The sequence below is a fragment of the Oncorhynchus mykiss genome, chromosome 9, assembly GCF_057628025.1.
Source record: "Oncorhynchus mykiss isolate SJ-2025 chromosome 9, ASM5762802v1, whole genome shotgun sequence".
In the NCBI taxonomy this organism is placed as follows: domain Eukaryota; kingdom Metazoa; phylum Chordata; class Actinopteri; order Salmoniformes; family Salmonidae; genus Oncorhynchus; species Oncorhynchus mykiss.
Genome location: NC_143030.1, coordinates 78,467,687 through 78,494,817, shown reverse-complemented (window position 1 = coordinate 78,494,817; position 27,131 = coordinate 78,467,687). Strand labels below are relative to the sequence as shown.

Below are 27,131 nucleotides of genomic sequence, written 5' to 3'. Positions count from 1 at the left end.
GCTGCTGCTCCTACTACTACTAGATTACAATGTTGCTGCTCCTACTACTACTAGATTACAATGTTGCTGCTCCTACTACTACTAGATTACAATGTTGCTGCTCCTACTACTACTAGATTACAATGTTGCTGCTGCTCCTACTACTACTAGATTACAATGTTGCTGCTCCTACTACTACTAGATTACAATGTTGCTGCTCCTACTACTACTAGATTACAATGTTGCTGCTCCTACTACTACTAGATTACAATGTTGTTGCTGCTCCTACTACTGCTAGATTACAATGTTGCTGCTCCTACTACTACTAGATTACAATGTTGTTGCTGCTCCTACTACTGCTAGATTACAATGTTGCTGTTGCTCCTACTACTGCTAGATTACAATGTTGCCACTTATACCACTGTGTGTAGGACTTGGGCTATAACTGTTACTGTAGCCATGACAACGGGCTAACAGCCCTATAACGACTGTACTCTACAGTGACAAGCCTTCTCAGATGGTGATGAATCTGATGAATGCTAAGGAGAACATCGACGTTCCTCTAGACTGTCCCGCTGCCGATAAACCTCAACAGATCCTGGCCACACCACCACGGCAAAAGCATGTTAAGGTACCTGACACTATAGATACACAATATATAATGTATTATACTGATACTTCTATAGCTGACACCATAGGTACACAATATATAATGTATTATAATGATACTTCTATAGCTGACACCATAGATACACAATATGTAATGTATTCTAATACCTCTTCTACATCTGACACCATGGGTACACAATATATAATGTATTATAATGATACTTCTATAGCTGACACCATAGATACACAATATATAATGTATTCTAATACCTCTTCTACATCTGACACCATGGGTACACAATATATAATGTATTATAATGATACTTCTATAGCTGACACCATAGATACACAATATATAATGTATTCTAATACCTCTTCTACATCTGACACCATGGGTACACAATATATAATGTATTATAATGATACTTCTATAGCTGACACCATAGATACACAATATATCATGTATTATAATGATACTTCTACATCTGACACCATTAAGATAGTATTAGAATACACTATACAGAATCTTAATGGTGTCAGATATCGAAATAGTGTTAGAATACATTATATACCCTATCTGGATATCTGACACCATTAAGATAGTGTATTATAATACTTCAGCCTGACACCCCTTGATGTGCGTGTGTGTGTGTGTGTGTGTGTGTGTGTGTGTGTGTGAGAGATCGAGTGTGAGAGATCGAGTGTGAGAGATCAAGTGTGAGAGATCGAGTGTGTGAGATCGAGTGTGTGATCGAGTGTGAGATTGAGTGTGAGAGATCGAGTGTGAGAGATCGAGTGTGAGAGATCGAGTGTGAGAGATCGAGTGTGTGATCGAGTGTCTCCAAACCCCTGCGTTCATCTCACATTTCATAGTCTGCATAGTGTCTGCACTCAGAACCCGAATCGGCTACTCAATGTTAGGTCTGTGACGAGAGATTATAGACAGACAAGAAAATGACCATCATGGATCTTCAATCAGAATGAACTCCTGTACAACAGAAGGATAGACAAAACATGCTGTCATTATAAAGTGATTATTAACTATAAAAAAGATAGATATGAAAACAGTACAAACTATAATGAAAAATACTGTTATATGCACATCATACTTTTGTGTGTATATATAGTGTATGTTTTACATTATGTGGGCACCCCTTCAAATTCAATGGGTTTCCATGGCCGTGCAGCCGCACACAAGCCTAAGATCACCATGCCAAACGTCAGTTTCAAACGTCAGTGCTGGACTGGTGTAAAGTTCGCCGCCATTGGACTCTGGAGCAGTGGAAACGTGTTCTCTGGAGTGATGAATCATGACTTCACCATCTGGCAGGCCGACGGACGAATCTGGGTTTAGCGGATGCCTGGAGAACACTACCTGCCCGAATGGATAGTGCCAACTGTAAAGTTTGGTGGATGAGGAATAATGGTCTGGAGCTGTTTTTCATGGTTTGGGCTAGGCCCCTTAGTTCCAGTGAAGGGAAATCTTTACGCTACAGCTTACAATTCTGTGCTTCCAACTTTGTGGCAACAGTTTGAGGAAGGCCCTTTCCTGTTTCAACATGACAATGCCCCTGTGCACAAAGCGAGGTCCATACAGAAATTATTTGTTGAGATCGTTGTGGAAGAACTTGACTGACCCACACAGAACCCTGACCTCAACCTCATCAAACACCTTTGGGATGAATTGGAACGCCGACTGTGAGCCAGGCCTAATCGCCCAACATCAGTGCCCCAACCTCACTAATGCTCTTGTGGCTGAATGAAAGCCAATTCCCCACAGCAATGTTCCAACATCTAATGGAAAGCCTTCCCAGAAAAGTGGAGGCTGTTATAGCAGCAAATGGGGGGGACCAACTCCATATTAATGCCCATGATTTTGGACTGAGATGTTGGACGAGTGTCCTCATGCTTTTCGTTGTGTAGTTAGTTCAGAGTTAGAGTTTATTAGACAGCTTCACTCAACTGGGCCTGATGAACAGAGTACAAACTCTACAAAGCCCTGGTCTCTTTTAAAGAAGTCTGATACATCTTTCAATTAGGCCACAAATAGAAACAAAACCAGCTAAAAACCTTTCACAGGATATTCAGCGCGACTCCACAAGACAGAGGCTGTTATACATACAGTAGCTGGTATAATTACTGTGCTTTATTCACACAACCAGATCACAGTCATTCCACATGACACACTATTCACACTCTCCAATGGGTCGGATGCTGTCAGTGAGACCTCTACACATGCCTAGGATTGGTCCCAGCCAGTAGGATTGGTCTCAGCCAGTAGGATTGGTCCCAGCCAGTAGGATGTTCCCAGCCAGTAGGATGTTCCCAGCCAGTAGGATGTTCCCAGCCAATAGGATTGGTCCCAGCCAATAGGATTGGTCCCAGCCAGTAGGATTGGTCCCAGCCAGTAGGATTGGTCCCAGCAGGTAGGATTGGTCCCAGCCAGTAGGATGGTCCCAGCCAGTAGGATTGGTCCCAGCCAGTAGGATTGGTCCCAGCAGGTAGGATTGGTCCCAGCCAGTAGGATTGGTCCCAGCCAGTAGGATTGGTCCCAGCCAGTAGGATTGGTCCCAGCCAGTAGGATGGTCCCAGCCAGTAGGATGGTCCCAGCCAGTAGGATTGGTCCCAGCCAGTAGGATTGGTCCCAGCCAGTAGGATGGTCCCAGCCAGTAGGATTGATCCCAGCCAGTAGGATTGGTCCCAGCCAGTAGGATTGGTCCCAGCCAGTAGGATTGGTCCCAGCCAGTAGGATGGTCCCAGCCAGTAGGATTGGTCCCAGCCAGTAGGATTGGTCCCAGCCAGTAGGATTGGTCCCAGCCAGTAGGATGGTCCCAGCCAGTAGGATTGGTCCCAGCCAGTAGGAATGGTCCCAGCCAGTAGGATTGGTCCCAGCCAGTAGGATTGGTCCCAGCCAGTAGGATTGGTCCCAGCCAGTAGGATTGGTCCCAGCCAGTAGGATGTTCCCAGCCAGTAGGATTGGTCCCAGCCAGTAGGATGTTCCCAGCCAGTAGGATTGGTCCCAGCCAGTAGGATGTTCCCAGCCAGTAGGATGTTCCCAGCCAGTAGGATTGGTCCCAGCCAGTAGGATTGGTCCCAGCCAGTAGGATTGGTCCCAGCCAGTAGGATTGGTCCCAGCCAGTAGGATTGGTCCCAGCCAGTAGGATGTTCCCAGCCAGTAGGATTGGTCCCAGCCAGTAGGATGTTCCCAGCCAGTAGGATTGATCCCAGCCAGTAGGATTGATCCCAGCCAGTAGGATGGTCCCAGCCAGTAGGATTGGTCCCAGCCAGTAGGATGTTCCCAGCCAGTAGGATTGGTCCCAGCCAGTAGGATTGGTCCCAGCCAATAGGATTGGTCCCAGCCAGTAGGATATGTCCCAGCCAGTAGGATTGGTCCCAGCCAGTAGGATTGGTCCCAGCCAGTAGGATTGGTCCCAGCCAGTAGGATGTTCCCAGCCAGTAGGATTGGTCCCAGCCAGTAGGATGTTCCCAGCCAGTAGGATTGATCCCAGCCAGTAGGATTGGTCCCAGCCAGTAGGATGTTCCCAGCCAGTAGGATTGGTCCCAGCCAGTAGGATTGGTCCCAGCCAATAGGATTGGTCCCAGCCAGTAGGATATGTCCCAGCCAGTAGGATATGTCCCAGCCAGTAGGATGGTCCCAGCCAGTAGGATATGTCCCAGCCAGTAGGATATGTCCCAGCCAGTAGGATTGATCCCAGCCAGTAGGATGGTCCCAGCCAGTAGGATTGGTCCCAGCCAGTAGGATTGGTCCCAGCCAATAGGATTGGTCCCAGCCAGTAGGATATGTCCCAGCCAGTAGGATATGTCCCAGCCAGTAGGATATGTCCCAGCCAGTAGGATTGGTCCCAGCCAGTAGGATGTTCCCAGCCAGTAGGATTGGTCCCAGCCAGTAGGATTGGTCCCAGCCAATAGGATTGGTCCCAGCCAGTAGGATATGTCCCAGCCAGTAGGATATGTCCCAGCCAGTAGGATGGTCCCAGCCAGTAGGATATGTCCCAGCCAGTAGGATATGTCCCAGCCAGTAGGATTGGTCCCAGCCAGTAGGATGTTCCCAGCCAGTAGGATTGGTCCCAGCCAGTAGGATTGGTCCCAGCCAGTAGAACAACACACTGCAGCATTTCCGTAGGGTCTCTTCCACCACTGAAAATGTACTGAATCAGAAGTTGTTTGAGTCAGATTGGGTCGTGTGTTGTACCATCCATTGTGAAAAAGAACAATAAAGAAATGTTCCCTGAATGTTGCGCAACAATCTCATGGGCGGGGCTTGAAGGCTCTTACATGGCCATGTAATTAGCCTTTTGTATTTAACCTAATTTAAGTCAGTTAAGAACAAATTCTTATTTACAATGACGGCCTACCGTGGAGCAGTGGCCTTATTCAAGGGCAGAACGACAGGTTTTAACCTTGTCAGTTCAGGGATTTTATCCAGCGACCTTTCGGTTACTGGCCCAACGCTCTAACCACTAGAATACCTGCCGCCCCCCCCCCCCCCCATCTCTGGTTTCATCTTTAAATCCCATCTGTGTTTTCGATAGATTCCCTCTGACATCTTGATACACTTGTACTCAAATAGAATCCCTTCTAGTGTTACTTCAGCTCCAAGTCTATACCTGGTGTCTTCTCCCTGCACTGCCCTGAATATGTGGGACTTACTGTCAGTCACACCGTTGAAACTGTAGAGCCGGGACGCTGGACACCACGTCACTTCCACCGGCCTGAAGCTTCTAATCGAAAAACATGTTGCACATCGAATCACATCAACAACAATAAAAAATCTTCCAACAAATGCATTTCAAGGTACTTAGTTGTCTGTGTGTGTCGTCAAACTCAAGAGTTATTCAGAGATGTGTCTTCATCTTTCTTAGAGGTTTTATTTGTTATTTTCACTTTAAATTAAAATGACTTGTCGAACACCAGATTAAAAATGACGATTTGAATCCAAGCGAACAAGCAGTCTTGTGTGGAACAACTCCGGTGTAATGGGTATCACATGACTAATTGTATACCTGAGACACTGTGGGATGTTCTGTGGGATGTTTTGTGTCGTGTTCTGAGGGATGTTTTGTGTCGTGTTCTGAGGGAGGTTTTGTGTCGTGTTCTGAGGGATGTTTTGTGTCGTGTTCTGAGGGATGTTTTGTGTCGTGTTCTGAGGGATGTTTTGTGTCGTGTTCTGAGGTGTCACGATCGTCCTCCTCTTCGTCTGAAGAGGAGAGGCGAGAAGGATCAGAGGACCAATATGCGGCGTGGTAAGTGTCCATGGTGAATCTTTAATAAAGAAAGACTGAACACTATGCAAAAGAGTAACGAAAACAATAAACCAAATACGACCGTGAAGCTACAAAATGAGACCTGTGCTGACACAAGCCACTAACATAGACAATCACCCACAAACAAACAGTGCAACCCAGGCTACCTAAGTATGATTCTCAATCAGAGACAACTAATGACACCTGCCTCTGATTGAGAACCATACTAGGCCGAAAACATAGAACTGCCCCAAAACATAGAAAAACAAACAGACTGCCCACCCAACTCACGCCCTGACCATACTAAATAAATACAAAACAGAAATAGAGGTCAGAACGTGACAGTACCCCCCCCCAAAGGTGCGGACTCCGGCCGCAAAACCTTGACCTATAGGGGAGGGTCTGGGTGGGCGTCTGTCCGCGGTGGCGGCTCTGGCGCGGGACGCGGACCCCACCTCATCATTGTCTTAGTCCGCCTTATTGTCCGCCTCCGTGGCTTTCTCAGCATGACCACCCCTCTCACTGACCCCACTGGACAGAGGGACAGCTGCTCGGGACAGAGGGACAGCTGCTCGGGACAGAGAGACAGCTGCTCGGGACAGAGAGACAGCTGCTCGGGACAGAGAGACAGCTGCTCGGGACAGAGAGACAGCTGCTCGGGACAGAGAGACAGCTGCTCTGGGCAGAGGGGCTCCGGCAGCGGCGCCGGACAGGCGGGAGGCTCCGGCAGCGGCGCCGGACAGGCGGGAGGCTCCGGCAGCGGCGCCGGACAGGCGGGAGGCTCCGGCAGCGGCGCCGGACAGGCGGGAGGCTCCGGCAGCGGCGCCGGACAGGCGGGAGGCTCCGGCAGCGGCGCCGGACAGGCGGGAGGCGCCGGACAGGCGGGAGGCGCCGGACAGGCGGGAGGCGCCGGACAGGCGGGAGACTCCGGCAGAGGCGCCGGACAGGCGGGAGACTCCGGCAGAGGCGCCGGACAGGCGGGAGACTCCGGCAGAGGCGCCGGACAGGCGGGAGACTCCGGCAGAGGCGCCGGACAGGCGGGAGACTCCGGCAGAGGCGCCGGACAGGCGGGAGACTCCGGCAGAGGCGCCGGACAGGCGGGAGACTCCGGCAGAGGCGCCGGACAGGCGGGAGACTCCGGCAGAGGCGCCGGACAGGCGGGAGACTCCGGCAGAGGCGCCGGACAGGCGGGAGACTCCGGCAGAGGCGCCGGACAGGCGGGAGACTCCGGCAGCGGCGCCGGACAGGCGGGAGACTCCGGCAGCGGCGCCGGACAGGCGGGAGACTCCGGCAGCGGCGCCGGACAGGCGGGAGACTCCGGCAGCGGCGCCGGACAGGCGGGAGACTCCGGCAGCGGCGCCGGACAGACAGGACCACCTGCAGGGAGGAGACAGAGAGACAGCCTGGTGCGTGGGGCTGCCACAGGTACCACCAGGCTGGGGAGCCCTTCAGGAGGCTTGGGGTTAGGAGGAGGCACCTGAAGGACCGGGCTGTGGGGGAGCACTGGAGCTGGAATGTACCGCACCGGGCTGTGCACCCGCACTGGGGACACCGTGCGCTCCACAGCATAACACGGTGCCTGCCCGGTCTCTCTAGCCCCCCGGTAACCACAGGAAGTTGGCTCAGGTCTCCTACCTGGCGTAGCCATACTCCCTGTTAGCCCCCCCCCCCAAGACATTTTTGGGGCTGACTCTCAGGCTTCCATCCACGACGCCGCGCTGCCTCCTCATACCGGCGCCTCTCCGCTTTCGCCGCCTCCCGTTCTTCCTTGGGGCGGCGATATTCTCCTGGCTGAGCCCAGGCTCCTTTACCATCCAAATCTTCCTCCCATGTCCATTTCTCCAAATAGTGCAGCCTCTCCCACTGCTGCTGCTGCTGCTCCTGTTGCTGCTGCCTCTGTTGCTTCTCCTGCTGCTCCTCTTGCCGTTGCCCGTTACCACGCCGCTTGGTCCTGTTGGGGTGGGTGATTCTGTAACGATCGTCCTCCTCTTCGTCTGAAGAGGAGAGGCGAGAAGGATCAGAGGACCAATATGCGGCGTGGTAAGTGTCCATGGTGAATCTTTAATAAAGAAAGACTGAACACTATGCAAAAGAGTAACGAAAACAATAAACCAAATACGACCGTGAAGCTACAAAATGAGACCTGTGCTGACACAAGCCACTAACATAGACAATCACCCACAAACAAACAGTGCAACCCAGGCTACCTAAGTATGATTCTCAATCAGAGACAACTAATGACACCTGCCTCTGATTGAGAACCATACTAGGCCGAAAACATAGAACTGCCCCAAAACATAGAAAAACAAACATAGACTGCCCACCCAACTCACGCCCTGACCATACTAAATAAATACAAAACAGAAATAGAGGTCAGAACGTGACATGAGGGATGTTTTGTGTCGTGTTCTGAGGGATGTTTTGTGTCGTGTTCTGAGGGATGTTTTGTGTCGTGTTCTGAGGGAGGTTTTGTGTCGTGTTCTGAGGGATGTTTTGTGTCGTGTTCTGAGGGATGTTTTGTGTCGTGTTCTGAGGGAGGTTTTGTGTCGTGTTCTGAGGGATGTTTTGTGTCGTGTTCTGAGGGAGGTTTTGTGTCGTGTTCTGAGGGAGGTTTTGTGTCGTGTTCTGAGGGATGTTTTGTGTCGTGTTCTGAGGGAGGTTTTGTGTCGTGTTCTGAGGGATGTTTTGTGTCGTGTTCTGAGGGAGGTTTTGTGTCATGTTCTGAGGGATGTTTTGTGAGGTGTTCTGTGTATGGAAAAATCGCGTTCATTCATTCTGTCATGGTAATTCTCGACATACAAAACTCTCCCTCAGCCAGGCCTTGAGAGCAGAAGACGTATCCACAGGGTGCTCACAGAACATTAATAGCCGTGTCCCTAAATAGCTCGTTAAATGCCTTGTTCGTCCCACATTTCTGCATTACATTTCCCTAGCTGTATGAACCACTCTACCCTCCATGATGAAGTTATCATATCCCCTCACTCCTCCCTTCCCCCTTCCCCCTTCCCCCCCCCCCCCACCCCCCTGCCCCTCTACAGGATAAACACAGGAAGCCTGCGGGTGGCGGTGGGTCAGTGGGGCGGAGTCGCAGTGGCAGGGGGTCCTGCCAGGGGGACCTAGCCAATCAGGAGGTAGTTGGAGCTCTGCACTTCAGTGGCTCCTCCCACAGCCACCAGCGCTACGACAGGCTACCAGAGGTCTTCAGCAGGACGTCAGTAACCCCATAGCAACTAGTAGTAGTACTGGCTAAACAACCTCCACAGGGCTCTGTTTCAATACAGATGGTTTTTTTTCGTTGTCGATTTAAGATAATCCTTTAAAAAAAATATATGTTTTCCACCCGATGTTCTATGTCCTGTATATGAATGTAACGCACGTCCCCTTCTCTCTCACCCCCCAGGCCTCACATCTCCATGGGTCTACGTGTGAACTCTTCTGAAGGCCTGGTGTTCTGTGTGTCTGGATCAGGACAACGTAGCAGATCTGTGATGACCCTGTCGGTCTCCGACGGACACCTGCTGCTCCTCATCGACGGAGGGAAGAGGAAGACTAGCATCCGCTCGCGCAGGAAGTACAACGATGGACGGTGGCACACGGTGTGTGTGTGTGTGTGTGTGTGTGTGTGTGTGTGTGTGTGTGTGTGTGTGTGTGTGTGGTATAACCAATAACATGCTATCTTACCACCATCCTCAGTAACACGCCAAGAACACTGTAATGATGTTTATTTATATGGAAATCGTTCGTCTTTTTGTCTGAAGTCAGTAAATATCACTGAAGGCACGGGAATCTGGGTCTGCATTACATTTCCCTTGCTGTATGAACCACTCTACCCTCCCTATAGTCTCATTGTCTTCCGTCCTGATTGAGATTTAGATCAGGATTGTGGTTTGTGTGTGTCTGACTTGTGTGTGTCTGTGTGTGTCTGTGTGTATCTGTGTGTATCTGTGTGTCCCTGTGTGTATCTGTGTGTATCTGTGTGTGTATCTGTGTGTGTCTGTGTATCTGTGTGTGTCTGTGTATCTGTGTGTATCTGTGTGTGTATCTGTGTGTGTCTGTGTATCTGTGTGTGTCTGTGTATCTGTGTGTGTATCTGTGTGTGTATCTGTGTATCTCTGTGTGTCTGTGTATCTGTGTGTATCTGTGTGTCTGTGTATCTGTGTGTATCTCTGTGTATCTCTGTGTATGTGTGTGTATCTGTGTGTGTATCTGTGTGTGTATCTGTGTGTATCTCTGTGTGTCTGTGTATCTGTGTGTATCTCTGTGTGTCTGTGTATCTGTGTGTGTCTGTGTGTATCTGTGTGTATCTGTGTGTGTCTGTGTGCGTCTGTGTGTCTGTGTATCTGTGTATCTGTGTGTATCTGTGTGTATCTCTGTGTGTATCTGTGTATCTGTGTGTGTATCTGTGTGTGTATCTGTGTGTATCTGTGTGTGTCTGTGTGCGTCTGTGTGTCTGTGTATCTGTGTGTGTCTGTGTATCTGTGTGTATCTGTGTGTATCTCTGTGTGTATCTGTGTATCTGTGTGTGTCTGTGTGTATCTGTGTGTGTATCTGTGTGTGTCTGTGTGTATCTGTGTGTATCTGTGTGTATCTGTGTGTCTGTGTGTGTCTGTGTATCTGTGTGTATCTCTGTGTGTCTGTGTGTATCTCTGTGTGTATCTGTGTGTATCTGTGTGTATCTGTGTGTATCTGTGTGTATCTGTGTGTGTCTGTGTGTATCTGTGTGTATCTGTGTGTATCTGTGTGTGTATCTCTGTGTATCTGTGTGTATCTGTGTGTATCTCTGTGTGTCTGTGTATCTGTGTGTATCTGTGTGTATCTGTGTGTATCTGTGTGTATCTGTGTGTGTCTGTGTGTATCTGTGTGTATCTGTGTGTATCTGTCTGTGTATCTGTGTGTGTATCTGTGTGTATCTGTGTGTATCTGTGTGTATCTCTGTGTGTCTGTGTATCTGTGTGTATCTGTGTGTATCTGTGTGTGTATCTGTGTGTATCTGTGTGTATCTGTGTGTATCTGTGTGTGTCTGTGTGTATCTGTGTGTGTTCTAAGTCCTGGCACCGTCAGTAACAGACCAGCGTAATACCAACATGTATTTTTTTCCTCCACCAGGTGTTTGTGAAGCGGGAGGGAGAGATGGCCAGTTTGATTGTTGATGGGATCAATACCCAGTCTAAGAGGGTCTCGGGAGGGGAGAAAACACCCCTCAGTTACCCTCTCTACATCGGAGGAGTTCCCTCAGCAGTCGCCAGCTCACTTCTCACGGTACTACGGCCGTCACATTCACAGTGGAGACACGAGGAATTCGACTTAAACTCTATCTCAGTACATTTTTCGGCAATTCCATTGTTTTCATCCTATCCCCTCTCCTCCTTCCCTATTGTAGGAGAAAGTCCATTACATTGTGGGGAGGAGAAAGCATTTGAGGAAAGATTAATTTAAAAATAGCTACTATATCAACATTGTGCTTCCTCCAGTCAGTGGTAAAGTACCAGTACCCCCTGTATATAGCCTCCACATTGACTCAGTACCAGTACCCCCTGTATATAGCCTCCACATTGACTCAGTACCGGTACCCCCTGTATATAGCCTCCACATTGACTCAGTACCAGTACCCCCTGTATATAGCCTCCACCCTGACTCTGTACCGGTTACCCCCTGTATATAGCCTCCACATTGACTCTGTACCGGTACCCCCTGTATATAGCCTCCACATTGACTCTGTACCGGTCCCCCTGTATATAGCCTCCACATTGACTCAGTACCGGTACCCCCTGTATATAGCCTCCACATTGACTCAGTACCAGTACCCCCTGTATATAGCCTCCACCCTGACTCAGTACCGGTTACCCCCTGTATATAGCCTCCACATTGACTCTGTACCGGTACCCCCTGTATATAGCCTCCACATTGACTCTGTACCGGTCCCCCTGTATATAGCCTCCACATTGACTCTGTTCCAGTACCCCCTGTATAGAGCCTCCACATTGACTCTGTACCGGTACCCCCTGTATATAGTCTCCACACTGACTCTGTACCGGTACCCCCTGTATATAGCCTCCACATTGACTCAGTACCAGTACCCCCTGTATATAGCCTCCACATTGACTCAGTACCGGTACCCCCTGTATATAGCCTCCACATTGACTCAGTACCGGTGCCCCTGTATATAGCCTCCACATTGACTCTGTACCAGTACCCCCTGTATATAGCCTCCACATTGACTCTGTACCGGTACCCCCTGTATATAGTCTCCACACTTACTCTGTACCGGTGCCCCCTGTATATAGCCTCCACATTGACTCTGTACCGGTACCCCCTGTATATAGCCTCCACATTGACTCTGTACCGGTACCCCCTGTATATAGCCTCCACATTGACTCAGTACCGGTACCCCCTGTATATAGCATGTCACGGTAAAGTCTACACTTGTTGTATTCGGCATTTCACGGTAAAGTCTACACTTGTTGTATTCAGCATGTCACGGTAAAGTCTACACTTGTTGTATTCGGAGCATGTGACAAATAACATTAGATTTGTCTCAATGCTTCTTCCAGTCAGTTGTAAAGTCATAATGCTCTTGGCTTTAACAGTGCTCGTTGTGTGTGTGTGTGTGTGTGTGTGTGTGTGTGTGTGTGTGTGTGTGTGTGTGTGTGTGTGTGTGTGTGTGTGTGTGTGTGTGTGTGTGTATACAGTACAGAGAAATATATTCCTTATTGAAACTGTTCTACGGTGTACTGCCCATCTCTTTCACTACATAGGTGCCAGGTCCTGGAGGGTTTGTGGGCTGTGTGAGGGACCTGGAGCTGAATGAGGAGAGCATAGACAATCCCTCCACAAGCCTGGGGGTTGTTCCTTGCTTCCAGACCACTCTGCAGCCTGGGGCTTACTTCTCCTCCCAGGGAGGACACATGGCTATAGGTACAGTATACCTCCTTTCCTCTCCTCTCCTTCCAGGGAGGACACATGGCAATAGGTACAGTATACCTCCTCTCCTCCCAGGGAGGACACATGGCTATAGGTACAGGATACCTCCTCTCCTCTCCTCCCAGGGAGGACACATGGCTATAGGTACAGTATACCTCCTCTCCTCCCAGGGAGGACACATGGCAATAGGTACAGTATACCTCCTCTCCTCTCCTCCCAGGGAGGACACATGGCAATAGGTACAGTATACCTCCTCTCCTCCCAGGGAGGACACATGGCTATAGGTACAGTATACCTCCTCTCCTCCCAGGGAGGACACATGGCTATAGGTACAGTATACCTCCTCTCCTCTCCTCCCAGGGAGGACACATGGCTATAGGTACAGTATACCTCCTCTCCTCCCAGGGAGGACACATGGCTATAGGTACAGTATACCTCCTCTCCTCCCAGGGAGGACACATGGCTATAGGTACAGGATACCTCCTCTCCTCTCCTCCCAGGGAGGACACATGGCTATAGGTACAGTATACCTCCTCTCCTCCCAGGGAGGACACATGGCTATAGGTACACTATACCTCCTCTCCTCTCCTCCCGGGGAGGACACATGGCTATAGGTAGAGTATACCTCCTCTCCTCTCCTCCCAGGGAGGACACATGGCAATAGGTACAGTATACCTCCTCTCCTCTCCTCCCAGGGAGGACACATGGCTATAGGTACAGTATACCTCCTCTCCTCCCAGGGAGGACACATGGCTATAGATACAGTATACCTCCTCTCCTCCCAGGGAGGACACATGGCTATAGGTACAGTATACCTCCTCTCCTCCCAGGGAGGACACGTGGCTATAGGTACAGTATACCTCCTTTCCTCTCCTCTCCTTCCAGGGAGGACACATGGCAATAGGTACAGTATACCTCCTCTCCTCCCAGGGAGGACACATGGCTATAGGTACAGTATACCTCCTCTCCTCCCAGGGAGGACACATGGCTATAGGTACAGTATACCTCCTCTCCTCCCAGGGAGGACACATGGCTATAGGTACAGTATACCTCCTCTCCTCTATGAGACAGGGCAGAGCACAACAAAAGGAATATTGACCCATACAATCTGAAACACACTGGCTAATCTCTCCATGTCTCTGTGTCTAGATGAAGGCCTGGTGTTAGGGCGGGACCTAGAGGTCAGGCTGGAGGTACGGCTGGTGTCTGACTCTGGTCTCCTGCTGCATGCTGGGTCTGGACAACAGCTCAGTCTCTACCTCAACCAGGGAGAGGTACGATTAACTAAGTGTTCTGTTGTTTTAGCACTACCTAGACAGTTTTCTTCTGTTTCAGACAGAGTCATATGTACAATGAAAGAGTGTGTATAATGACTGTATAATGTGGTGTCCTCTACAGGTGACAGTCACAGTGAACAGTGGTCGCGGAAACCTCTTCTCCACCTCTTTCACACCAGAGGAATCCCTGTGTGACGGACGCTGGCACAGTATCACAGGTGAGTTTTAGCTTACAGTTACAGATACAGGTGAATTCTAGCTGAGTTACAGATACAGGGGAATTCTAGCTGAGTTACAGATACAGGGGAATTCTAGCCTACAGTTACAGATACAGGGGAATTCTAGCCTACAGTTACAGATACAGGTGAATTCTAGCTGAGTTACAGATACAGGTGAGTTCTAGCTGAGTTACAGATACAGGTGAGTTCTAGCTGAGTTACAGATACAGGTGAGTTCTAGCTGAGTTACAGATACAGGTGAGTTCTAGCTGAGTTACAGATACAGGTGAGTTGTAGCTGAGTTACAGATACAGGTGAGTTGTAGCTTACAGATACAGATACAGGTGAGTTGTAGCTTACAGATACAGATACAGGTGAGTTGTAGCTTAGTTACAGATACAGGTGAGTTGTAAGCTTAGTTACAGATACAGGTGAGTTGTAGCTGAGCTACCAATACAGGTGAGTTGTAGCTTAGTTACAGATACAGGTGAGTTGTAGCTTAGTTACAGATACAGGTGAGTTGTAGCTTACAGATACAGATACAGGTGAGTTGTAGCTTACAGATACAGATACAGGTGAGTTGTAGCTTACAGATACTGATACAGGTGAGTTGTAGCTTAGTTACAGATACAGGTGAGTTGTAGCTTACAGATACAGGTGAGTTGTAGCTTAGTTACAGATACAGGTGAGTTGTAGCTTACAGATACAGATACAAGGTGAGTTGTAGCTTACAGATACAGATACAGGTGAGTTGTAGCTTACAGATACAGATACAGGTGAGTTGTAGCTTACAGATACAGGTGAGTTGTAGCTTAGTTACAGATACAGGTGAGTTGTAGCTTACAGATACAGATACAGGTGAGTTGTAGCTTACAGATACAGATACAGGTGAGTTGTAGCTTACAGATACAGATACAGGTGAGTTGTAGCTTACAGATACAGATACAGGTGAGTTGTAGCTTACAGATACAGGTGAGTTGTGGCTTACAGATACAGGTGAGTTGTAGCTTACAGATACTGATACAGGTGAGTTGTAGCTTAGTTACAGATACAGGTGAGTTGTAGCTTACAGATACAGGTGAGTTGTAGCTTAGTTACAGATACAGGTGAGTTGTAGCTTACAGATACAGATACAGGTGAGTTGTAGCTTACAGATACAGATACAGGTGAGTTGTAGCTGAGTTACAGATACAGGTGAGTTGTAGCTTACAGATACAGATACAAGGTGAGTTGTAGCTTACAGATACAGATACAGGTGAGTTGTAGCTTACAGATACAGATACAGGTGAGTTGTAGCTTACAGATACAGATACAGGTGAGTTGTAGCTTACAGATACAGATACAGGTGAGTTGTAGCTTACAGATACAGGTGAGTTGTAGCTTACAGATACAGATACAGGTGAGTTGTAGCTTAGTTACAGATACAGGTGAGTTGTAGCTTACAGATACAGATACAAGGTGAGTTGTAGCTTACAGATACAGATACAGGTGAGTTGTAGCTTACAGATACAGATACAGGTGAGTTGTAGCTTACAGATACAGATACAAGGTGAGTTGTAGCTTAGTTACAGATACAGATACAGGTACAAGGTGTAGCCTGTTTAGTGCTCACACACTTTGGTCTTTATCGTCAAGGAATGAATTGTATCTCTTCCCTTAGCACTATCGTTTCCTCACAATATTACACTGAACAAAATTATAAAGGCAACATGTAAAGTGTTGATCCCATGTTTTCATGAGCTGAAATAAAAGATCCCAGAAATGTTTCATACACACAAAAAGCTTATTTCTTTCAAATGTTGTGCACAAATCTGTTTACATCCCTGTTAGTGAGAATTTCTCCTTTGCCAATATAATCCATCCACCTGACAGGTGGGGCATATCAAGAAGATGATTAAACAGCATGATCATTACACAGGTACACCTTGTGCTGGGGACAATAAAAGCCCACTCTAAAATGTGCAGTTTTGTCACGCAGATGTCTCAAGTTTTGAGGGAGCGTGCAACTGGCATGCTGACAATGTTGCCATAGAATTTAATGTTCATTTCTCTACCATAAGCCGCCTCCAACATCGTTTTAGAGAATTTGGCAGTACATCCAACCGGACTAACAACTGTACGGTTTGCTGATGTCAACGTTGTGAACAGAGGGCCCCATGCTGGTTATGGTATGTGCAGGCATAAACTACAGACAACGAACACAATTGCATTTTATCGATGGCAATTTGAATGCATAGAGACACCGTGAAGAGATCCTGAGGCCCATTGTTGTGCCGTTCATCCACCTCCATCACCTCATGTTTCAACATGATAATGCACGGCCCCATGTCCTGGAAGCTGAAAATGTCCCAGTTCTTCCATGGCCTGCATACTCACCAGACATGTCACCCATTGAGCATGTTTGGGATGCTCTGGATAGTCCTGTACAACAGTTCCCTCCAATAACCAGCAACTTCACACAGCCATTGAAGAGGAGTGGGACAACATTCCACAGGCCACAATCAACAGCCTGATCAACTCTATGTGAAGGAGATGTGTCGCGCTGCATGAGGCAAATGGTGGTCACACCAGATACTGACTGGTTTTCTGATCCACGCCCCCTTACCTTTTTAATATCTGTGACCAACAGATGCACATCTGTATTCCCAGTCATGTGAAATCCATAGATTAGGACCTAATTTATTTATTTTAATTGACAGATTTCCTTATATGATCTGTAACTCAGTAAAATCTTTGAAATTGTTACATGTTGCGTTTTTATATTTTTTGTTCAGTGTAGATTTGCACTGGGAAAGCATTATAGCATCATCTATGTTACTAAACTTGGGATCAATACATTTTATTCAATTCAAAACGGTCTTCTACTAATGTTGTTGCCATTGGCTGTTCTCCCTGTAGTTGTGAAGAAGAGCAACGTGCTGCAGCTCCATGTGGATGCAGCCAGTGAACACAGTGTGGGGCCCAAGAAGGGCCGATCCTCAGGGACCAAGGAGACTGTGTACCTGGGGGGAGTACCAGGTGAGCACATCTCCCTTTCTCCATCAAAACCACCTTCTGTTGAACCCTACCTTTCCTGACCTTACTCTGTCAAACACTGGAGCTAATTGGATATTAATTCCATACACATATTCAGAAGTAATTTTGTGATTAAAAAATATATATATTATTAGCTGTCGGGGGGGGGGGGGGGGGGGGGGCGGTAATCACAAAACTATTCAGTGATTTTCATAATTTTCTAGACAGAGTATTTTACAGTGTGAATGGTGAAGGAAAGACTAATGTACAACCTCAAACATGAGAATGTTTTAAAAATTATTTATTTAAAAAAAATAACAGACAACGTCTAAACCTTCCGTCTCGAACATAAAGAACTATAACTATCTTTCTGCATTTCAACTTGTATTCTCCTCTCCTCTAGATGGCGTTGATGTGCCGGGCCTCCCCGCTGCCCTGCCCTCCTTCCATGGTTGTGTTCGGAGAGCCGTCCTGAACCAGCGACCAGCAGTGCTTTCTAAACCCCTGTTAGTACACGGAGCTGTGGGCACACAGGGCTGTCCAGCCATGTGAGACCTCTTTTAGCCCTGTTCCCCCTGGTTTAGCCCTGTTACACCCGGTATGGCCTGTACCCCCTGGTTTAGCCCTGTTACCCCTGGTTTAACCCTGTTACCCCTGGTTTAGCCCTGTTCCCCCTGGTTTAGCCCTGTTACCGCTGGTTTAGCCCTGTTACCCCTGGTTTAGCCCTGTTACACCCGGTTTAGCCCTGTTACACCCGGTTTAGCCCTGTTACACCTGGTTTAGCCCCGTTACCCCTGGTTTAGCCCTACTACATCCGGTTCAGCCCTGTTACCCCTGGTTTAGCCCTACTACATCCGGTTCAGCCCTGTTACACCTGGCTAATGCAGGGCCAAACTCAATACGACAACGTTACAGAACGTTGTTACATTTCTGTCTGCAAACTTTGTATCTGCAACAATACACCCGTGGGCCACGTTCATTAGGAAAAACGTTATGGAGCAAATAGAAATGTCATGAATAGAGCTGATGATGTGATTCTGTATTGTACATGTCAGAGGTATGTGTGTTCTATGTCATATACACTACATAGCCAAAAGTATGTGGACACCCATTTAATTTAGTGGATTCAGCTATTTCAGCACACACCCGTTGCTGACAAGGGGAATAACTTTTCGGCCCTGCTAGAGCTGACCCGGTCAGCTGTAAGTGCTGTTATTGTGAAGGGGAAACGTCTAGGAGCAACAATGTCTCGTCCGCAAAGTGGTAGGCCCCACAAGCTCACAGAACGGGACAGCAGAGTGCTGAAGCGCGTAGGGCTTAAAAATCGTCTGTCCTCGGTTGCAACACTCCCTACCGAGTTCCAAACTGCCTCTGGAAGCAACGTCAGCACAATAACTGTTCGTCGGGAACTTCATGAAATGGGTTTCCATGACCGAGCAGCCGCACACAAGTCTAAGATCACCATGCGCAACGCCAAGCGTTGGCTGGAGTGGTGTAAAACTCAACACCATTGTCTCTGGAACAGTGGAAACGCCTTCTCTGGAGTGATAAATCCCGCTTCACCATCTGGCAGTCCGACTGATGAATCTGGGTTAGAAGGATGCCAAGAGAACGTTACCTGCCAAAAATGTATAGTTCCAACTGTAAAGTTTGGAGAAGGTATAATGGTCTGGGGCTGTTTTTCATGGTTTGGGCCCCTTAGTTCCAGTGAAGGGAAATCTTAACCCTATAGTATACAATTAAATTCTAGACGATTCTGTGCTTCCCACTTTGTGGCAACAGTTTGGTGAAGGCCCTTTCCTGTTTCAGCGTGACAATTCCCCCGTGAGGTCCATATAGAAATGATTTGTTGTGATCGGTATTGAAGAACTTGACTGGCCTGCACAGAGCCCTGACCTCAACCCAAATCGAACACCTTTGGGAGCCAGGCCTAATCACCCAACATCAGTGGCCAACCTCACTAATGCTCTTGTGGCTGAATGGAAGCAAATCCCCGCAGCAATGTTCCAACATCAAGTGGAAAACCTTCCCAGAAGAGAGGAGGCTGTTATAGCAGGAAAAGGGGAACCAACTCCATATTAATGTCTATGATTTTGCAATGAGAAGATCGACGAGCAGGTGTCCACATACTTTTGGCGATGTAGTGTGTATTTTTACCTGAACGTTCCACAACATTGTTTCCAACTGTTTTAAAGGATCAATATAAACACACACGATGTCCGATCACTGGAGGTGGGTTATATACAGTAGTTAATTTAAATATATTTATTTTTAATCTTGCAAAAATGTATTATAAAATTTTTTTTTAAATGTTTTCGATGTTTTGTTACGGGGTTCTGTAGGAAAACATTTAATTTAATCCATTTTAGAATAACGTAAAAATAACATGTGGAACGTTAAACAAAATGTGTGTTAAAAAATAAAAAAGGGAAGGGGTCTGTCTGAATACTGTCTGAATACTGTCTGAATACTGTCTGAATACTGTCTGTATACTGTCTGTATACTGTCTGAATACTGTCTGAATACTGTCTGAATACTGTCTGAATACTGTCTGAATACTGTCTGAATACTGTCTGTATACTGTCTGAATACTGTCTGAATACTGTCTGAATACTGTCTGAATACTGTCTGTATACTGTCTGAATACTGTCTGAATACTGTCTGAATACTGTCTGTATACTGTCTGAATACTGTCTGTATACTGTCTGAATACTGTCTGAATACTGTCTGTATACTGTCTGTATACTGTCTGAATACTGTCTGAATACTGTCTGAATACTGTCTGTATACTGTCTGAATACTGTCTGAATACTGTCTGAATACTGTCTGAATACTGTCTGTATACTGTCTGTATACTGTCTGAATACTGTCTGAATACTGTCTGTATACTGTCTGAATACTGTCTGAATACTGTCTGAATACTGTCTGAATACTGTCTGAATACACTGTATGTCTCTTTCAAGGAAGACAGTTCAACTACTTTTAGAAGAAGAAAACATGTGTTTAATCATTGTTTTTCTGTTTGAGATACATTCACCTTTGACCCTAGCTCCCTCTCTCTGTCCCTCCCTCCCTCTCTCATTCTCTCCCTCCCTCTCTCCCTCCCTCTCTCTCTCCTTCTCTCCCTCCCTCTCTCTCTCCCTCTCTCTCTCCCTCCTTCTCTCCCTCCCTCTCTCCCTCTCTCCTTCTCTCTCTCCCTCCCTCCCTCCCTCCCTCCCTCCCTCCCTCCCTCCCTCCCTCTCTCTCTCTCTCTCTCCCTCCCTCCCTCCCTCCCTCCCTCCATAACCTGCCACAGAGTAAAAACAGATGTCTGTCTGTGAAACCGGCTCTCTGTAATACTATGAATCATCCCTTAAATAAATCATATCTCACAGCTATTAGCATTTGGCACATCACAACGATCCACACCATTGTGTGCTGTCTTCTATAGATTAATTACACATTTGGTATAATGGGAAATGTATGGATTATATCAAAAGAGAGAGGAGTTTAAAACGTCAAGCAATTACTGTTTGCGCATATTATCTCACTCAGATAACAAGCTGAACAAGCTTGTTATAACAAGCTGAACCCCCTAATCAGTATAGCTGTTGTAAATGTATTCTTTTTAAATAAAGCTTTTTTTCAATACAAAATGGACAAGGGGTCACTTTTTTTTTTTTGCCATCAATTGTGTATTGCTTTTCAATAAGAAACAAAAGGCATTTGTTATTTTCATTCTTTTACATCTTTATCTAGAAGTCAATGCATTGAATACAGATGCTATTTAAAGTGATTGATTCATTGGCTGCTTTTTAAAAAAATTATTAATAAGATGCATTAGAGAAATGCAGAACATTTTGTTCAGTTTCCCGCTCCCTGCAGACTAGCGGTTGTGTGGTGCTGTACTGCAGTAACAAAGAGAAAGGAGGACGTGTCAGACACATGAGATCTTCTAATTACAGTGTCACGCTGGTATAAAGGATTTTGGAGACAGGCGCAGTAATACACAATATATATATATATATATATATATATTTTTTTTAATACACCCAAAACAAACACGTATACAAAAACACTGGGCTGTACCCAAACAGAAACGGAGCTCAGGTGCATCCTGTTTCCATTGATCATCCTTTAAATATTTCTACAATTTAATTGGAGTCCACCTGTGGTAAATTCAATTGACTGGACATGATTTGGAGAGGCACACACCTGTCTATATATAAGGTCCAACAGTTCACAGGGCATGTCAAAAAAACCAAGCCATGCGGTTGAAGGAATTGTCCGTAGAGCTCCGAGACAGGGTTGTGTCGAGGCACAGATCTGGGGAAGGATACCATCGCGTTATTGGTCACCTCCCTGACCAAGGCCCTTCACCCGGATTGGTCAGTTTGGCCGGGCAGCCAGCTTTATGAAGTGTCTTGGTGGTTCCAAACTTCTACCATTTAAGAATGATGGAGGCTACTGTGTTCTTGGGGACCTTCAATGCTACAGACGTTTTTTGGTACCCTTCACCAGATCTTTGCGAAAAAAAACAATCCGATTTTGTCAGAAATATGTCTGAGACGCGAAGAAAATCAAAGGAGAGGGGGTACAAAATATGGTCAGATCAATACTGACATTGACAAAATTAAAAAACAAATCGAGACATCTCTTTCAGGGGCAGTCTCGCAAAAATAAGCATTCTTGCGTTCAAACTACTCGCTATTCAAAGTGTTCTGAACAAATTAAGGGAATCGTTCACAAACATTCGCACGTTCGGTAATGTGTTTTCTGACCCTCCCTTGGTTGTATTCTGGCGGGGCAGAAATCTAAGAGATCAATTGGTAAACTCTGATTTACCACCCCAAAATATCATTGTACAACGTCTACCTCTACTGGATGGAAACGACAAGTGTAACGGCTGTGCTCAATACAATGGCGCCTATAAATGTAGATCGTTCAAACAGGGAAACAGATCCCAATCCAAGGTGTTATCACGTGCTCCACTAAGGCAGTTATTTATCTTATAACTTGTGCTTGTGGTAAAAATGTGGGTAAAACAATGCGCGAGCATCTTATCACCATTATGTGCAAAAACCCGAAATACCCAGCTGCGGATCACTTTTTTGGAAGCGAACCACTTGATTTCGTCCCTACGTTATATCGGAATCGAACGTGTCACCCTCCGTAGGAGAGGTGGTGACCGAAAATGTACTGTTAAAACGAGAGCATCCCTGGATCTTTAATTTAAAGACCATTTCTCCCATCGGTCTTAACCTAGACTTGGATCTGAAGCCATTCTTGTGATTATTGTGATTTTTGTTACTCGCAAATGTCTGCATCTGAGCTCCCAGCGTGTACGGTTCTCCTTTTCTTTTTTCAGAAGATGAGGAGGAACGGAGGTCAACTTTAATAGCTTGCTACTACTATAATATTATTTTCTAAAACAATTTGTTTCTTGCCCATTATATATTTATCAGAGTTATTGACCTCGCAATAACCGTGATACGAGTACCTTACAGAGTGCTGAAACGTGAAGCAGCAGCTGCGACACAATCAGTCGGAAATGGACAGCTCATGGTGCTGAAAGTAGGCAAATTCGAGTAGGCATAGCCTAATTAATTTGAACCGTATTCATTTGAATTAGACTTTACTAACAAGAGGGCTTTGTGTTGGAGCCTATTTCTTCCTGTTTTAGAAATTAGGTAGGCCTACCTGTTTGATAGAAGAGACTAGACAGAAGTCTATATATCCATACATGAGGTCACCAATCTCATATTTTGATTAAAATTTGATTAATGAGTCACTTTAAGACCGCAGGACATTAGTATTTTTTAAATGCTGTTGCTCTTATACATTCATATGTTGTATGCTCGTGGATTTCAGTTTGTATTGTTATATGAGTGTAATTTTAAAAAAAGATCTTAACTTCACGTTTAAACATGAAGGATTTGGTAAATAAGATAACTTCTCAAACAATGTCAGGAGGTTAGACCCATTGATACATTGTTCCTAAATCTAATCCGAAGACATGTCCAAGACTTGTAATAATTGACTTCTAGTAAGTAGAAATGTAGAAGGGTAGGCCAGGTATGTTCTAGAAAGGTTTTGGATGAAACCTCTTAATGTTTTCGTGATTACGTCACTCGGAACGGATTCCCTCGTACCGCCTACTTTTTAACACCAGGGTGCGCGCACGTCAGTTTGCGACAAACCATCGAGAGCAAGACGTCGGAGGGATTGGCTATAGCTTTATACTACTAGAATGGCCTGGAACCTTCTTTAAAGATATTGTCAGCCATTTTGGTCAGGGAGTTGGTCAACCATGCCAGTCCTGTGATAAGATATTGTGTAAAATAATGAATTTGAAGAAGGTACCTGCACTGTATGTTTGTTAGCTAGCCAGACAGCTTTAGAGGAATGATTCCATACATGTTTCAAATTAACTGCCAATACTCCATTCAAACAATGCATTCAGTCCACAGCCATACACCGGCTGAAATCATTTGATGACAGGACTTCTACAAGTTGTTAATATATATTGTATCATAATAATATAACTCACAGCTTTCCATGAAAATGTATGGTCTGTTTATATATACTTTAGGATATTTATTTTGAAAGTTGGTATAAAACCCTGTATAAACTATATTTATTACAATATATATGACAATATTTTAGGTTGACAATTCTATTACGCAATATATCACATCCTTTACTTTTACTTTCCTGCATAAGTAAAAATCTGGATTATGCCTCTACTTTTACATGCCATTCATTCCAATTAGGCTGGTTTGGATTTCTCCCTGACCAAGATGGCTGCCATTTTCATCCCAACCCATACTGGAACGTAGAGAGTTTATGACAAGTTTTCCTTCTAGTTGTTTTATAGATCTCTATGAGATAGACATACAGACAGACAGTGGTGTTTCTAGTTTAGCTTGCTAGTTTGACGACATGTTTTTTTTGAATGATTGTCAAAGCCAAACAAACTAGCATGAACTGCTGCTTTGGGATGCAAGTATTATAGTTAGCAACCTTTTCAATACCACAAATCGGACATCATATAACAAAAATACGGTAAGAACTGCTTTGATAGCACATTTCGTATCCCATGGCCATGCTAGTTAACAGTTAGCTATGAATAGTGTCTGAAGGTAGCTAGCATGCTAACTAGAAGCTGCTAAATCTATATAGATGCTGTGTTCTTTTGATGCGGTAGCAAGAGATTATCCGCTTTACCGTTTCAGTCCTCCGATCTTTATTTTCTGGGAGGTTGCTGGTAATTTAGTTGGATTTAAAAACCATTCCACGATGCATTAGCAAACCACCTATTCTATTTATTTTTTTATTTTTTACAGATGACGTTAGCTAGAGAACTAAACATTATTCTATTTGAGGATAGCCACCTAACCAAGGACCCCGGAGAGTTGAACAAATCTGTATTTTTTTTTTTATTAAATCTGACCGGTGACATAGTAAACTAGCTGGTTGTCGTCGATGTTTGTCACATGTCAAATTTATTATTTTACGTATTTTATAGCTAGAACCATGTGACATTCATTGGTTCCAAGGAAACCACAAGCAATGTGTGGCCCAGCGTCGTCCGTTGTAAAATAAGAATTTGTTCTTAACTGACTAGTTAAATAAAGATTAACTGCAGTAACGCCTCTTGAACTGGGATCCAGTGCCTTTGACCTCTGTGCCACTTGGGAGCCCTGTAGCATTGACTGTAACAGAACCTGAACCCTTTTCGTAAACTTAACCTCATTCCCATAACCTGCTACGTCAATTCCCCATAACCTGCTACGTCAATTCCCCATAACCTGCTACGTCAATTCCCCATAACCTGCTACGTCAATTCCCCATAACCTGCTACGTCAATTCCCCATAACCTGCTACGTAAGCAAACCATCTGAGGGGGGCATGGTTTCCCTGGGCGCTTCTTCCCTGGAGTTTCCCTGGCTGGACATGGGCCGAAGTCAGACCTTATTAAAAAAGACTGAGAATGTTGTCAAAGGTTCCTTAGGTATGTTCTTTAGCCCCAACTAGCTGCAGGGAGCCAGCTAACTAACTGACTAAGCAAATCAGATCTGGGTTCAAATTAGCTAGCCCTGCTCGGCCGCTGTAAAATTAATCTGGAAGGCTAACTAACTGAATCAGCTGGTGCTTGTTAGTTAGCCATGTTAGCATGCCATGCTTGGGTCATGTTCGCTCTCAAACTCTAGACGCCATTCTGCCTTCTCCATGCAGTTTTCAGCTATTAGCTGCGCCCACGATTACCAAGTCAACTTCAATCCGGACGCTGTGTTTTAACGTTTCAGAAACGTCAATAATCCATCGCTTTCAATACAGCTTTTCGAAACGTATGGCTCTTTCATCAGCAAGAAAGAATCCTTCAAATTTCAAGATACTGTAGCAGTTTTTGCACAGATCCATACAGCTATCAGTGACTCCATCTGACAAAACTACACTTACGCTGCCCTTCCTGGGTTAGTTTACACACAGGTATTTGGAGCACGCTAGATAGCTAATTAGCACAGGTTGTTGCCTCTTGTCTTCCATAAACAAGCGCAGTGACATGGAGATATGTCCGTATGGGAACACTAACCCTATCAAATGTGTGTATCAATTTAACCTTTGTTTTGTGTTTTTTTTTGGGGGGGGGGGGGGGAAATGCTGTCTGGTTGATATAAACCATAAGGTCCATATGCTTCCAAAACCATACCGCGAGCGACGTGTGTTAATGTACAGATTGAGTGACAGGGCTCTTAACAACACAAGAGTCATGATCATGATCAAAGGGTTATGGTCATAAACTCAGCAGAAAAAATAAAAAATCCTCTTACTGTCACCTGCGTTTATTTTCAGCAAACCTAACAATCTGTAAATATTTGTATGAACATAACAAGATTCAACAACTGAGACATCCACAGACGTGACTAACAGTAATAATGTGTCTGTGAACAAAGGGGGGGGGGTTTAAGGGAGGTAAGGCAATAAATAGGCCATGGTGGCCAAGTAATTACAATATAGCAATTAAACACTGGAATGGTAGATGTGCAGAAGATGAATGTGCAAGTAGAGATACTGGGGTGCAAAGGAGCAAGATAAATAAATACTGTATGGGGATGAGGTAGTTGGATGGGCTATTTACAGATGGGCTATGTGCAGTGATCTGTGAGCTGCTCTGACAGCTGGTGCTTAAAGTTAGTGACGGAGATATGGGTCTCCTACTTCAGTGATTTTTGCAGTTCGTCCCAGTCATAGGCAGCAGAGAACTGGAAGGAAAGGCGACCAAAGGAGTAATTGGCTTTGGGGTTGACCAGTGAGATATACCTGATGGAGCGCGTGCTACGGGTGGGTGCTGCTATGATGACCAGTGAGCTGAGATAAGGCGGGGCTTTACCTAAAGTGCTCATTGTGTAAATGTATTTTGGTTTTCAATAAACATTGGAGACTAAATATAGTTGACATGTTGTCAACAGTCTAAGCCAACCCCGTCTGTTTTGCCCCATAGTTGTGTACTTATCACTTTTGTTACTGAACTACCAACCCGTTTTATAAAAGTACAGCATTCCCCAACTTTAGTCCCTCCCTGTTCAGTTCCCTCGCCCCGTGCTCGCATCGCTCAACTGTCCCCCCCCCCCACTCAACTGTCGTCGTCGTCCCCCCCCCCCCCCGCTCACTCATTCTCTCATTTTCCTTCTATTCAAAGTGAATGGCTTCCAATGTTTCCCTGCGGGATGCCACTTCCTAGTATAAATGCAAAGAGGGGGGGGGCGGGGACAAACAGTCGGGAGGTTCCACCAATAATTGTCGAGGTGGAGTTAAGATGGCGTGTCGAGTTTGTTAACATCCAAAAGTAGAAAGTCGCGTCACAC

General features: G+C 46.0%; 2 protein-coding genes across 9 annotated transcripts in view; both read left to right on the top strand.

Annotated features, from left to right (window-relative positions):
• Positions 1–19,226, top strand: part of LOC110516471 (laminin subunit alpha-5) — a 254,283-nt gene extending 235,057 nt beyond the window's left edge. For both annotated transcript variants that reach the window (XM_090185535.1, XM_090185536.1), the window contains exons 71-79: positions 481–610; positions 8,891–9,063; positions 9,253–9,448; positions 10,959–11,111; positions 12,608–12,767; positions 13,923–14,047; positions 14,172–14,268; positions 17,167–17,286; positions 17,687–19,226. In XM_090185535.1, coding sequence (XP_090041661.1) covers positions 481–610; positions 8,891–9,063; positions 9,253–9,448; positions 10,959–11,111; positions 12,608–12,767; positions 13,923–14,047; positions 14,172–14,268; positions 17,167–17,286; positions 17,687–17,835 — 1,303 coding nt within the window. In that variant the 3' untranslated portion in view covers positions 17,836–19,226. The remainder of the gene's footprint in view (positions 1–480; positions 611–8,890; positions 9,064–9,252; positions 9,449–10,958; positions 11,112–12,607; positions 12,768–13,922; positions 14,048–14,171; positions 14,269–17,166; positions 17,287–17,686) is intronic.
• A 4,905-nt stretch (positions 19,227–24,131) lies between these two features.
• The window catches only part of LOC110532829 (dnaJ homolog subfamily C member 5), a 31,498-nt gene continuing 28,498 nt past the window's right edge, over positions 24,132–27,131 (top strand). For 6 of the 7 annotated variants that reach the window (XR_016483459.1, XR_016483457.1, XR_016483456.1 and 3 more), the window contains exon 1: positions 24,141–24,327. The gene's annotated coding sequence lies outside the window, so the exon portion shown is untranslated. Of the gene's footprint in view, positions 24,328–27,131 lie in introns of all 7 variants that reach the window. The other variant, XM_021616990.3, reaches the window with a different exon arrangement.